This window comes from Apis dorsata, unplaced genomic scaffold, assembly GCF_000469605.1.
Source record: "Apis dorsata unplaced genomic scaffold, Apis dorsata 1.3 scaffold_295, whole genome shotgun sequence".
Classification (NCBI taxonomy): domain Eukaryota; kingdom Metazoa; phylum Arthropoda; class Insecta; order Hymenoptera; family Apidae; genus Apis; species Apis dorsata.
Genome location: NW_006263570.1, coordinates 1,517,599 through 1,529,294, shown reverse-complemented (window position 1 = coordinate 1,529,294; position 11,696 = coordinate 1,517,599). Strand labels below are relative to the sequence as shown.

At 20.6% G+C, this 11,696-nt stretch overlaps 4 protein-coding genes across 8 annotated transcripts in view; 2 read left to right on the top strand and 2 right to left on the bottom strand.

Annotated features, from left to right (window-relative positions):
* The window catches only part of LOC102673070 (sorting nexin-2), a 3,020-nt gene extending 1,245 nt beyond the window's left edge, over positions 1 to 1,775 (bottom strand). The window contains exons 1-6 of one of the 3 annotated variants that reach the window (XM_006617252.2): positions 1,649 to 1,775; positions 1,324 to 1,576; positions 840 to 1,091; positions 521 to 767; positions 268 to 432; positions 72 to 193 (exon numbers count right to left, since the gene is read on the bottom strand). In XM_006617252.2, coding sequence (XP_006617315.1) covers positions 72 to 193; positions 268 to 432; positions 521 to 767; positions 840 to 1,091; positions 1,324 to 1,425 — 888 coding nt within the window. In that variant the 5' untranslated portion in view covers positions 1,426 to 1,576; positions 1,649 to 1,775. Of the gene's footprint in view, positions 1 to 71; positions 194 to 267; positions 433 to 520; positions 768 to 835; positions 1,092 to 1,323 lie in introns of all 3 variants that reach the window. The other 2 variants (XM_031511241.1, XM_006617251.2) reach the window with 2 other exon arrangements.
* A 234-nt stretch (positions 1,776 to 2,009) lies between these two features.
* On the top strand, positions 2,010 to 3,444 carry LOC102673375 (vesicle transport protein USE1). Of its 3 annotated transcripts, XM_006617255.2 has the most exons (6): positions 2,010 to 2,102; positions 2,168 to 2,271; positions 2,354 to 2,403; positions 2,537 to 2,775; positions 2,856 to 3,182; positions 3,303 to 3,444. In XM_006617255.2, exons 2-6 carry the CDS (start codon positions 2,170 to 2,172, stop codon positions 3,341 to 3,343), a joined length of 759 nt encoding a protein of 252 aa, XP_006617318.1. In that variant the 5' UTR covers positions 2,010 to 2,102; positions 2,168 to 2,169; the 3' UTR covers positions 3,344 to 3,444. The 3 variants fall into 3 exon arrangements, with proteins under 3 accessions (XP_006617318.1, XP_006617317.1, XP_031367102.1); XM_006617254.2 differs by lacking the exon at positions 2,010 to 2,102 and having other exon boundaries at positions 2,111 to 2,271; XM_031511242.1 differs by lacking the exon at positions 2,010 to 2,102 and having other exon boundaries at positions 2,338 to 2,403.
* A 562-nt stretch (positions 3,445 to 4,006) lies between these two features.
* Positions 4,007 to 7,512, bottom strand: LOC102673605 (gamma-tubulin complex component 4). The gene is made up of 9 exons (XM_006617256.2): positions 7,309 to 7,512; positions 7,090 to 7,228; positions 6,724 to 6,923; positions 6,540 to 6,634; positions 6,103 to 6,410; positions 5,565 to 6,035; positions 5,255 to 5,432; positions 4,384 to 4,606; positions 4,007 to 4,318 (listed from the first exon to the last, which is right to left on the bottom strand). The coding sequence occupies exons 1-9, from the start codon at positions 7,375 to 7,377 to the stop codon at positions 4,070 to 4,072; spliced, it is 1,932 nt and encodes a 643-aa protein (XP_006617319.1). The 5' UTR covers positions 7,378 to 7,512; the 3' UTR covers positions 4,007 to 4,069.
* Positions 7,513 to 8,346: 834 nt separating this feature from the next.
* The window catches only part of LOC102672112 (enolase-phosphatase E1), a 12,422-nt gene continuing 9,072 nt past the window's right edge, over positions 8,347 to 11,696 (top strand). Inside the window, exons 1-3 of the mRNA XM_006617242.2 lie at positions 8,347 to 8,381; positions 8,522 to 8,662; positions 8,802 to 10,104. Coding sequence (XP_006617305.2) covers positions 8,534 to 8,662; positions 8,802 to 10,104 — 1,432 coding nt within the window. The 5' untranslated portion in view covers positions 8,347 to 8,381; positions 8,522 to 8,533. The remainder of the gene's footprint in view (positions 8,382 to 8,521; positions 8,663 to 8,801; positions 10,105 to 11,696) is intronic.

Sequence of the window (11,696 nt, the reverse complement as noted above, 5' to 3'; positions counted from 1 at the left end):
ATATATATATCATCATATATATATATATATATATGATGCAAAATAATAATTATAAAATTTTTTAATTTTACTTTATCAGTTTCATCCATTTTATATGTTATCTTATTAACAGTTTCTCCAACTTTGTTAAAAAGCCTCATTACGCCTTTACCACTAAGTGCAGATGTATTAGTAGCTTTAGGTAATTCCATATCTGTTTAAAATATACATAAAGTCAAATATATGATAATATTTAAGAAAATTGTTTTATTTTATACTATGACTTACCAGCTTCTAAAAATTCTCTAAAATCAGGATCAACACTAAGTACTGGATGAGCTGCAGTTCTATTCAAATATCTTTCAAGTGCTGCTCTGCGTTTTTCAATAAATTCTGTAGAACTAGAATTTTGTTCCTGATTCTTATCACCAGACATTTTAATTTTGGTTGTTCCTAAATATAAAATATTTTATTAAATAATATAAGAAAATAATATATTATAAATTATAATAAATATTATTTATTATAAAATATCTTTTACCAATGACACTTTTTTCTGGAGCAGGTGGAATTATTCTGCCATTTCTAAGATATTTATCTGTTAATTTGTCATGAAGACCAAGAAAATCACTAAAACGTCTAATAACACTAAAATTTCTTTTTCTAAATATTGGCATATTTGTTTTTGTTTCAACTTTATAAGCAACATAAGCACCCATTCCATCTCCTATTTTTTGAGGAGAAGTAACTGTAATTTTTAAAAAAACATCGGAAGAATCTGTTGATACCTATAAAATATATATATGATATATATATTTTTTTAACATTTTGTTATTAATAATTAATAATTTAAAATATACCATATCAGTTGATTGAGTTTGCATAACATTTGTTGATAATATATCTGTATTATCATTTATGGGAACATCATGGAGATCTCCTATATCAGTACTCATTGGTCCCAATGGTGAACTTAATGGTCCTGGTGCAGGACTTGATACTGATGAAAATGAATTTTCTTCTGGTACATCTCGCAAAGTCAATTTTGGTAACTCTGTTTGAATAGTAGATACTCCGTTATATGGAGGTGAATCTTCCAATTGACTTTGATCCTACGTATTTCAAAAATATTAAATTTTATTTTAAAAAATGTATAAAATAAATATAAAACAATTTTGTTAAGTCAATATTGATAACAAATATAAGTATATATTTATTATATTTATATTTAAAAGTTTATATTTATATTTAAAATATTTATTATAACATAAATAAACTTTTAAAACTAATTTATAGGTTGTGAAATTTTTATATGCACATGTTTAAAAACAATATAAAAAATACCTGTACTGCTGATGCAAAAATATCTTCATCATCATCATCTAAATCATCAACTTTTGTTTCGTTAGTATCAAATAGTGGCGGAGATTCTTTTATATCAGCCATTTTAACAATTCTGTCAATTTACCGAGAAATGTAAGTATATACTGGGATCGGCCCCCTAAGTATTATATGCCAACGTCAATTGCTATCTAAGACTATCGTATTTCTCACAGAATCTATATTTGTGCTTTATAAACTTTCTAATTTATGTTTTTTACACATTCACATATTAATATAAAAGTCGCATAAATTACAAAATATAATATATAAATAATAAATTAATTACGTTATTATGAAAGCGTCTACTGATGAAGTCGGTTAGTTGCGGTTGGATGAAAAAATGCATTATGTACTGTTTCATTCACAATAAATTGTTATCGTCTAGTGATGAATTTATAGCGGCATATTTAAAAATAATAAAAGAAAGAATGATTTTATTATATCTAATTATTTTCTAAATAATGTTATCATATTTTTGAAAATCGAAGATTAAAAATTTGTAAACATTTAAAAATTTTTAATACAAATACTTCAATATAATTAATAATATAAATAAATACATATTTCTAAGAGAATTATACAAATCTATGGTTCACTCAATACATATATATATCATAAAATATACATACGTACTTTCATATAGTACTTTTGTATAATGTCATATAATATACATTATGTATTATTTTTATATACATTATAATAATCAACTATCATACATAAGAATCAACTTGAAGAAAGTTGTATGTATATTTATATATAATATTTATTTATAAATTTTTTTATAAATATCTATTGATTGTGTCAAAAATGAATCAAATATCTAGAGAAGAAATAAATATCAGACGACTTTTAACAAGATGTGAATTAATGGCAAAAGATGATCCTCATAAAGATTGGAAACTTGAAAAGGTTTAAAAAATATATTAAGAAATTAATATAATAATTTTCAAATTTATTAATTTATTTAAAATAAAGATATTAATTATTTCAGTATATTTTTACTTTGGATGATATGATTAAACATTTACAAACATTATCAAGGTATAATTTAATTTTATCCTTTAAAAAAGAAAAAATAATATTTGATAAAAATTTAAATTTTAATTATAAACAATATTTAATATAAATAATTTTTTAAATTATAATGAAATTAGTGAAATTAATAACTTTTTAGTAAACCATCTAAAGATACTATGATGAGTTATATTAAACGAATAGATTTTTTAAAAGGTTTAGTAAATACATCTAAACTTACAAATCCAGTAGATAGAGTTGTAGCAGTACAAATGTTACCAAAAAATTCTACAACTTTTAATGATTCAATTGGTCCAAATATAACAACTCAAATACATCAAAAAACTTCGGCAAAATATAACAAAGAATTACGAGCCGAGTTATTTCATAATGATAAAGGTATATAAATTATATTTAATATGATAAATAAATATTAAATTATTTATAATATATAATAAAATTTGTCATTTATTTTTTAGGAACATTAGAAGATGGTATAAGACAAAGATCATCTACTATGAATATGCAAGATGATGATTTGGATGCACTTTTAAAATACAATAGAAATATTCAAGAAAAAATTGCTGAAAATATGCTTTCAATGACCAGTAGTATAAAAGAACATGCATTAGCAGCAAATGCTATTATAAAAAAGGATATTGGTTTACTTGAAAAATCTGATAAATTAACAGATATTAATACAAATAAATTAAAAACAGAATCATTAAAACTACAAGAGCATACACAATCTTATTGGCGATGTTGGATGTGGGTAATGATTGCATTTGTTTTAGTTATATTTTTTAGTAAGTACTATTGTAAATATATTTACATTATGACATAATATTATTATAATATAATTTATTATTAATTTTTTAAAAATATGTTTATATGATATATAAAATTATTTTTATATTTTGTTTTAGATATGGTATTATTTATAAAAGTTGCAAAGAAAAGAGTTTAGATTTGAATTAATAAATAATTAATAAATATATATATATATATTTAATTAAAACGAATAAGATTGTATATAAATATAAATAATACATTTATATAATTTATATGAAATTAAATTAATAAAATGAAATTGAAAATAAAACTTCCATCTCTATGCATCATTTCAAATATTTGTACTTGATTGTAATTATATTATATATGTAAATATAATATCGTATTTTATCATACATATTGTATAATAACATCATTTTTTATTTTTTTTATCGTATAAACATTGTATCATTATATTTATTATGATAGTTTTATTATATAAATTTTATTTTTTAATAATAAATTTTATTCTATTTATTATTATCATAATTATATACAATATACATATGTATACATTTGTTTTGTTATTATACAATATATATTATATAGTGATTATGATATTATCCGTGATTTCAGTTATTTGTTGAGAATCTTGAAATCTATTCTTATAATATGAAGATTTTATCGTATTTATGATAAATTTATTAAAATTAAAATAATTTGCATTGTATTTTTCAAAACAATTTATATTAAATTAGTTAAAATTAAATAATTATTAATTTATAAGGTAAAAAAAATGAATTTAATATATATATATAGTAACTAATTTTATAGTATCAAATAATAATTTAAGAAAAAATATTATAAATATATTATGTATTATTTTTCTTATTATTTATTTATAATCAAATAATTTAAATTTTTACATTTTTTTGCTGAACCATCTATTGAAATCCAATCTTAATAATAGTTGTGCTAAATGTTCTCCACTTGGTTGTGCACGTACTCTATTCAAAGTTTTAGTTAACCAACCCATTAAACTTCTAAGAGTATCAGATAATGTATTAAGTTCTTCTTGTTCTGTTAAAAGTAAATCACCTACTTCCCACATTGATGCTTGTAAAATAAAATCATCACAAAGTCGTAATAAAAGTTTTATTAATTTATTCACCTATAAAAATATCCATTAATAAGTAAGATAAAAATTAATGTGATTCATATTTAAATGTAACATACAGGATTTTTTCTCTCTGTTGAACTTCCCAGTAAAAATGTTTGTGACATAACATTAGCTAAAAAAATACAGTGTGCTCTTTGTACATCTTCAAAATTTCGAGTATTTTTTATATTTGTTTCCATTATAGTATATTGACTTTCTAATACATCAACTTGTAAATAATATTGTAGATTATCAATAATGAAAATTAAATTATTTCTTAATTGAATTACACCAATATCACTATAATAATAAAAATAGTTAATATTTAATATTAAATTAAACTATTTTTACATAAAGTAAATAATATTCTTTGAATCAGTTTAACATTTTTCAAAATTGAGAACTTAATAATCTTACAAGAAAAGTTATTATCATGTTTTTCAAATCAATATTAATAATTGTCACTGAATAAAAATGCTTTGAAAAGTAATGAGATAAGAAATAAATGTTACTCGTTCAATAATAGATAGACAAGATATCATTCTGGTATCATCATATTAATTTTATATATATTTTAATTTATTTAATAATAACAGCATTGATATTTTTTAATATGGGCAATTGTTTCTATAGTAATATGAAAACTTTGCTAATTGATATACAATTGCATAATACATAGTAAGAATGATATTTTTAAAAATAGATATTTTTTTAATCAATATATTTTCTTTAATTCTGATATTTTTTTATGAAAAATATGCATGATATCGTGTTGTTTACATCTGTAAATATCTAAAGATTGTTTTAATATATAATATTAAATAATAACATTTGAAAATATGAATATTGATCTTGCCATTCATGTTATGTTATAGTGATGATTTTGAAACTGATAAAGAAATAGAAATGTTAAACTGATATTGAAGACACTATATAATCACATCTTACATATTTTTATAATACATATGCTCACTCCATAGATTCCATAAATCAATTTGTGTTTTTTTAACTCTTAGTAAAAATTTGAATAATATATTGTAATTATTCAAAGCAGATGGACTAAATAGTAAGTGTAATGGCCAAATGACTTTATATTTCAAAATAATCATACCCCATCCACGTCTTTCTACAATAATATTATATATATTAAACATATTATATATATATATATATATATAATATATTATTATACATATATTAAATTATTGAAAATTTTATTATTTAAAATATATCATGCTAAATAAAAAAAATATTTTACCAATAGGATCTTCACGTTCTTTTTCAGTAAATTCTGCACCTTCTATTTCAATATCTTCACTTTCATTTGCTGGAACTGGTACTATAAAATTAAAATTATCCATAGCGTTTTCATCATTTAAGTGCATTTTTCTTAAAGCCATTTGAAAAGCTAAATTAATATCTCTGGATGTATGCTGTGTTGGTTGTTTATTCAATATATGAGCTGTGAGTCTAATAAACTCAAGAAACAAATCACCTCGTCCCATAAGAAAGAAATCTTTTACTAATTTAAGTTGCTGTACAAGATGTGCTTCTTCAACAGCAACTCGCCATAAAAGTTCTGTTATACATTGTTTTAATTCATCAATTATATGTTCAAATTCAACAATATTAAAAATATGTTTTTTTTGGAGATTCTGAAGTTTAAGAAAATATTCATATTCTTTTTCTCCCCAAATGGAAGTTTCAGTTTGATCAACCATAGCAAAATCTATAAACAAATAAAATAAATTTATTTAATATTTTATGTAATTTAAAATTTTTGAAATACAAATTACCTTTTTTCTGTCTTGGATCATTTCCAAACATTATAATAGTTTGTCCTATAGTTAAGATTTTAGTTGCTAAAGATGGTCTAATGTAAGAAGGAAGCATATCTATTTGAACATCATAATTCCACATATCTGTACTAAATTTTGTATTTATTTTATCAGCAAAATTATCTTTATTGTGTACTAACATTAAATTGTTTTGTTTCTCAGATATTTTTTGAATGAAAAATTCATTGTACATATCTTCTAAATGACCATATAAAAGCCAATTAGTTAAATGTTTATAAAAGACTATATGTACACAATGAGACATTCTAAATAAAATGAAATAATTAGCAAAAATGTAAATGTAAAAATAAAATAATATAATTTATTTATTAATAATATATAATAGTTATACTATATAATAACATATATTATATATAACTGTAACATATACTTACTTTTCTATTGCAGTTTTTACATCAGGAATACCGGTATACATATTTTGATGCAAACATTGTAATAATTTACAGCCATGAATTTTTTGTGTGCGAATCTAAAATAAATTAAAAGTTTTTATAAAAAATTTTTTATATAAATATTTCAAATATCATTTTAAATATTAATTATATCATATTAATTTACTTCTCTTATGATAGAATTTAAAACAGAAAATAGACATATATATTTTTGGATACGACAAAGTATTAGTGATAATGGAGTATAACTATCACGAAGAACTATATCTTCCAAATTAACAATCTCTTTACGAAAAGGTTCTAAAGCTTGATCCATTCCTTCGCAAAGAGCTTGTAAATATAAACCTTGAGATATATTTTGTAAATCTGTAATACATATATAATATATAATATATTTAATATAATATAATATAATGTAATAATGTAATATAATAATAATAATAATGTAATATAATGTAATATAATGTAAAATATAATGTAATAAATTAATATAATAAAATATATAATTAAATTTAATAGCAATTTTTAATACCTTGAGTAGATTTTAAATTGTCAGAAATAGTACATTCTTGAATAAAATTCCTGATAATATTGCATTGTTCAACTATATCTAATATTTCTTTAAGTAATACACGTTCACCAGGATGTAAATATTTTTCAAGATCTACAGTCTAAAAGCAAAAAATTTAAAAAAACATAAATAAGATGTAAAACTTAAAATTAATTCTAATAAATATTATTTTATAATCACATCTGATTCTAATATTTTTAAAGCATTAGTTGAACATCCCCATAATGACAATAATACTTCGTGCAACATTTTGATTTGATAAAATATTATTTTTTCATTTCAAATTATGTTGCACATAAATAAGAAAGGTAATAAAAACCGTATAAACTGAAAATTAAATAACCTATAATTCAATTATCAAAATTTATTTTTTGTGATATATATATATTTATATATATATAATAAATAACGATAATATTTGAATAAATTAATATAGTATTTGATTCTGATTCTATATTCTATATTTCACGAAACGAATTTATTCACTGAATATAAATAAAACAACGTGATCACAATTTAGAGAAATATTAAAAATTATTCATAATCATATATACAAATTTTGAATAAATCACTTATTGTAATTACAAATATATATAATTAAGTTTAATTTGTTTAATTAATTTAATGTAACAAAATTATATAAATTAAATTACAATTAATTATTATGTAAAAATATTTAAATAAATATTATTCTTCAATATATTCTAAATAGAAAAATTGATACTTTTTTGATTCTTTATTTTGTTTATTATTTTTATTTATCATTTGTTTTTGTTAAAAATTTTATCACAAAATTAATTTTTTTTTTAAACTACTATATGTTTTTTTCTTTGAAATTTAGTTTCATATTATGTACATACTAGATACTCTATGTATGGAAATCATAATTTAAAGACTATCTTCTCATGTGAACTTTTATTTTAGAACATAAATATAATTATTAGTTTATATGAAGAAGATTTATATAGCATAATAAAATTAAGAATAAACAATTTGCTACACGTTTTTCATGAAATACAAAATTATATTAAATTTTATTGTGGAAAACATTCAATATTTAATATTGTAAAATAAATAACAAAATTAATGAATTGTTTTGTAATTTTAAATGATATTTATAAATTATGTCAAAAAAATTTAATAAATAAGTTGTGTAATATTTATATTCAGAGAGTTTTGTTTTAATTAATGTAGATAATTATATTTACATAGAAATATAATAACCTCAAATAAACAAATTACTAAAACTATGTGTGAGTATAATATTAATTAAGTTGATTAGATTATTTTTATTAAATAATTATTCATGATTTATTAAAGTATAAAATCATAATAAAAACAATATAATATAATATATAGCAATATAAATTGTTTTTAATAATAAATTTTTTAGAGATATATAATTATGGATGTATTAAAGGATACATTGATATGTCGTTTGTGTGGTGTAAATCTTACAGAAGGAAAGTATAAAAATATCTTTGAAGGATCAACAGATTTAATACATAAAATAAAGGAAACATTACCAATTTCAGTATGTTAATATATGTAATAAAATTTAAAAAATATTAATTAATTTTAAAATTAAGACATTTTATTTAAATCAAGCAATTATTAAAATATTAATTTAATAATTTGTATATTTTTGATATAATGAAAATTATTATTTGCAGATATCTATTGATGATAATGGTTCAAAATATATGTGTTTATTATGTTATGACAAAATTATTTTTTATTACAAATTTATTCAAGAGGTATTGGAATATTCTAAAAAATTACACAATGCATCACAAATTAAATCTATCTTTAATCTATCTAAAGAAATAACAGATTTTTCACAAATTCATAGTGATGCTGTATATACATGTCCAAATTGTAATGTTGATTTAATGATTTTATTGGTCAATAATCCCCAAGGCTGTGATTATAACTTCCAAATCTCATTAGCAATGGTAAATTCTGAAAAAAAACATATTATAAAAGAAAAAAATATACAAATACATAAAAATATAGTACATTTTAATAATGCAAAAAATAATATACATTTAAAAAATGAAAACAAAACAACAAAAGATATTGAAAACATACCTAATCAAGTAAGTCTAATATTACCTATATTAGAAGAAGAAAATTTAAATTGTAAGGATATATTATATAACAAACAAAATTCAAAAATTGAAATACAAAAAAAATTTAAAAAAAAGGAATGTAATACTCATAATTCTTCTATTCATTTATTTAAAATATCACAAGAGGAAGAAATATCTCATATATCTAATGAGAATTTATTGAACTGTGATTATGATTCTACTGATCCATTAATAAAAAATGAGCCTGAAAGTGATACATATTGGTTAGATAGTGAAACTGATTATAAAAGTGAAAAAGATATATGTATAACTAAATCACAAAATATATTAGAAAAAAATGATGCACAAGAAATGATGTATATAAATGAAAATGATGTATATAAATCTTGTTTAAAATATATATGCAAATTATGTGGAACACGTTATCTTTCACACTTAAAATATGAATTTCATATGGAAAGACACAAATTTGGTAAAATAGATAAATATGAATGTACATTATGTGATAAAGAAACAAGTAATGAAAATTTATTATGGGATCATTATTTTCATACACATAAAAGTTTACAACGTTATATTTGTATAGAATGTGGAAAATTATTTACAAAACGATCTAGATTAAATGGACATCAAAAAAATTATAAACATTCTGGTGTAAAACAAATTCAAGTTGGTACTAGTGAAGATACTGTTAGTGAAGATGTCATACAAAATGCTATAGCAACAAAACAAGAAAAAATAGCAATAAATTGTAGTCTTTGTGGTAAATTAATTTCTGACTTAGATCCAGATGCTATTAATGATTTAGTTACATGTGCTACTTGTGAAGATTCTACACTTTCTTTAGTAATAGATGGAAATGAAACAAAAGTAATTTCTCCACGTCAATATCACTGTTCTAAATGTCCAAAGCATTTTGTACGAAAAGAAAGACTAGAATTTCATGAAATGAGGCATAATGAAAATATGAATGAATTTATTTGTAGTACTTGTGGAAAAGATTTTAGAGCAGAAAATTCTTTATATGAGCATTATCTTTTTGTTCATAAAGGAGCAAGACCTCATATCTGTGAATTATGTGGTAAATCATTTCAGTTGAAAGCTAGATTAAAAGAACATCATCGAATACATACAGGTGAAAGACCATATCAATGTGACATCTGTGGTCAACGATGTAGAACTACAAATGCTTTAAAACTTCATAGAAAAATTCATTTTTCTCATAATAGATATACTTGTAATATATGTAATAAATCATTTAGTAAGAAGCAGAATATGAATGAACATTTAGAAAAACATTGGAAAAATGATAAAAATGTAATATTACCACAATTATTTACATGTCCAATTTGTATAGAAGATTTTCCAACATATCGTATGTTAAAATACCACATGATAGAAGTTCATGAAATTAATAATCAGGATCCACTTTTGACAAAACAAAAACCATGGTATGAATGCACAGAATGTCATGAAAAATTCAAACATCAAATGTCTTTAAAAGCTCATAAAGAAAGAATACATGAGGGAAGAATAGATCCCATCTATCAGTGTGACATATGTAATGCTACATATAGAGTAAAACAACTTTTAGTAAACCACATTAAAAGTAAACATAATGGTGAAAGACGTTATAAATGTGCACAATGTGAAAAAGGATTTAATGATACTAAGTCTTTATATAATCATGTATTATTACATACTGGTAAAAAACCATTTATTTGTGAATACTGTAATATGAGTTTCAGAAGAAAAGATTCTAGAGATCATCATCGTAGAAAACATACTGGTGAACAACCTTATCAATGTCCTGATTGTGGTGAATCATTTTCTACCTATAATAATCGATCTAAACATAGAAAACGAGAACATGGAGAAGGAGATTCTGAATGTCCTGAATGTGGAGAAAAATGCAGTAATCAACAAGAAATTAGAATACATTTAAATAAACATTTGGGAGAAAAATTAAAAAAATTACAAAATATAAAATCTAAGGAAATGTAACTTATATATTTCAAGAATAAAAAAAAAAAAATACAGTGAAACTTTGATTGTGCAATCTAATGATATAATAATCTAAATTAAAATGAATTAATATCATATAATGTAGGAAAGTCTTATTTATTATTTTTCATATTTATTAATTAAAATAATAAATTATATTTATTAATTAAAATTTATTTATTGTAGCTACTTAATACATGAGCGATTCTTTGTTATTCGCATTTCATTGATTACTTAATAAAAAAGTATAATTAAAAATTAAAAAAGAATTCAAAGACTTAATATTTTAATTTTTTATTGTGTCATTATTATTTACTAATTATTATTTTATATTTAATCCAATTAAAAATAAATTTTTTTATTTTTCTTTAATAAAAATGTATAAAATTTATTCAATAATATTTCAAATATTTTTTTATATATCTTTTATATTTCTTTAATTATCGAATTATTATTTTATTGAATAAATAT

What these genes read in the sequence shown, in the direction of transcription:
- LOC102673605 (XM_006617256.2), bottom strand. Translation starts at nt 7,377, where the DNA reads ATGTTGCACGAAGTATTATTGTCATTATGGGGATGTTCAACTAATGCT. An exon ending in TAAAAATATTAGAATCAGAT is followed by an intron (nt 7,229 to 7,308) that starts GTGATTATAAAA and finishes TTTTGCTTTTAG; the next exon opens with ACTGTAGATCTTGAAAAATA. An exon ending in CATATGTATTATAAAAATAT is followed by an intron (nt 4,607 to 5,254) that starts GTAAGATGTGAT and finishes TTATTATTATAG; the next exon opens with TGATATTGGTGTAATTCAAT.
- LOC102673375 (XM_006617255.2), top strand. Translation starts at nt 2,170, where the DNA reads ATGAATCAAATATCTAGAGAAGAAATAAATATCAGACGACTTTTAACA. An exon ending in AAGATTGGAAACTTGAAAAG is followed by an intron (nt 2,272 to 2,353) that starts GTTTAAAAAATA and finishes TAATTATTTCAG; the next exon opens with TATATTTTTACTTTGGATGA. An exon ending in TGTTTTAGTTATATTTTTTA is followed by an intron (nt 3,183 to 3,302) that starts GTAAGTACTATT and finishes ATTTTGTTTTAG; the next exon opens with ATATGGTATTATTTATAAAA.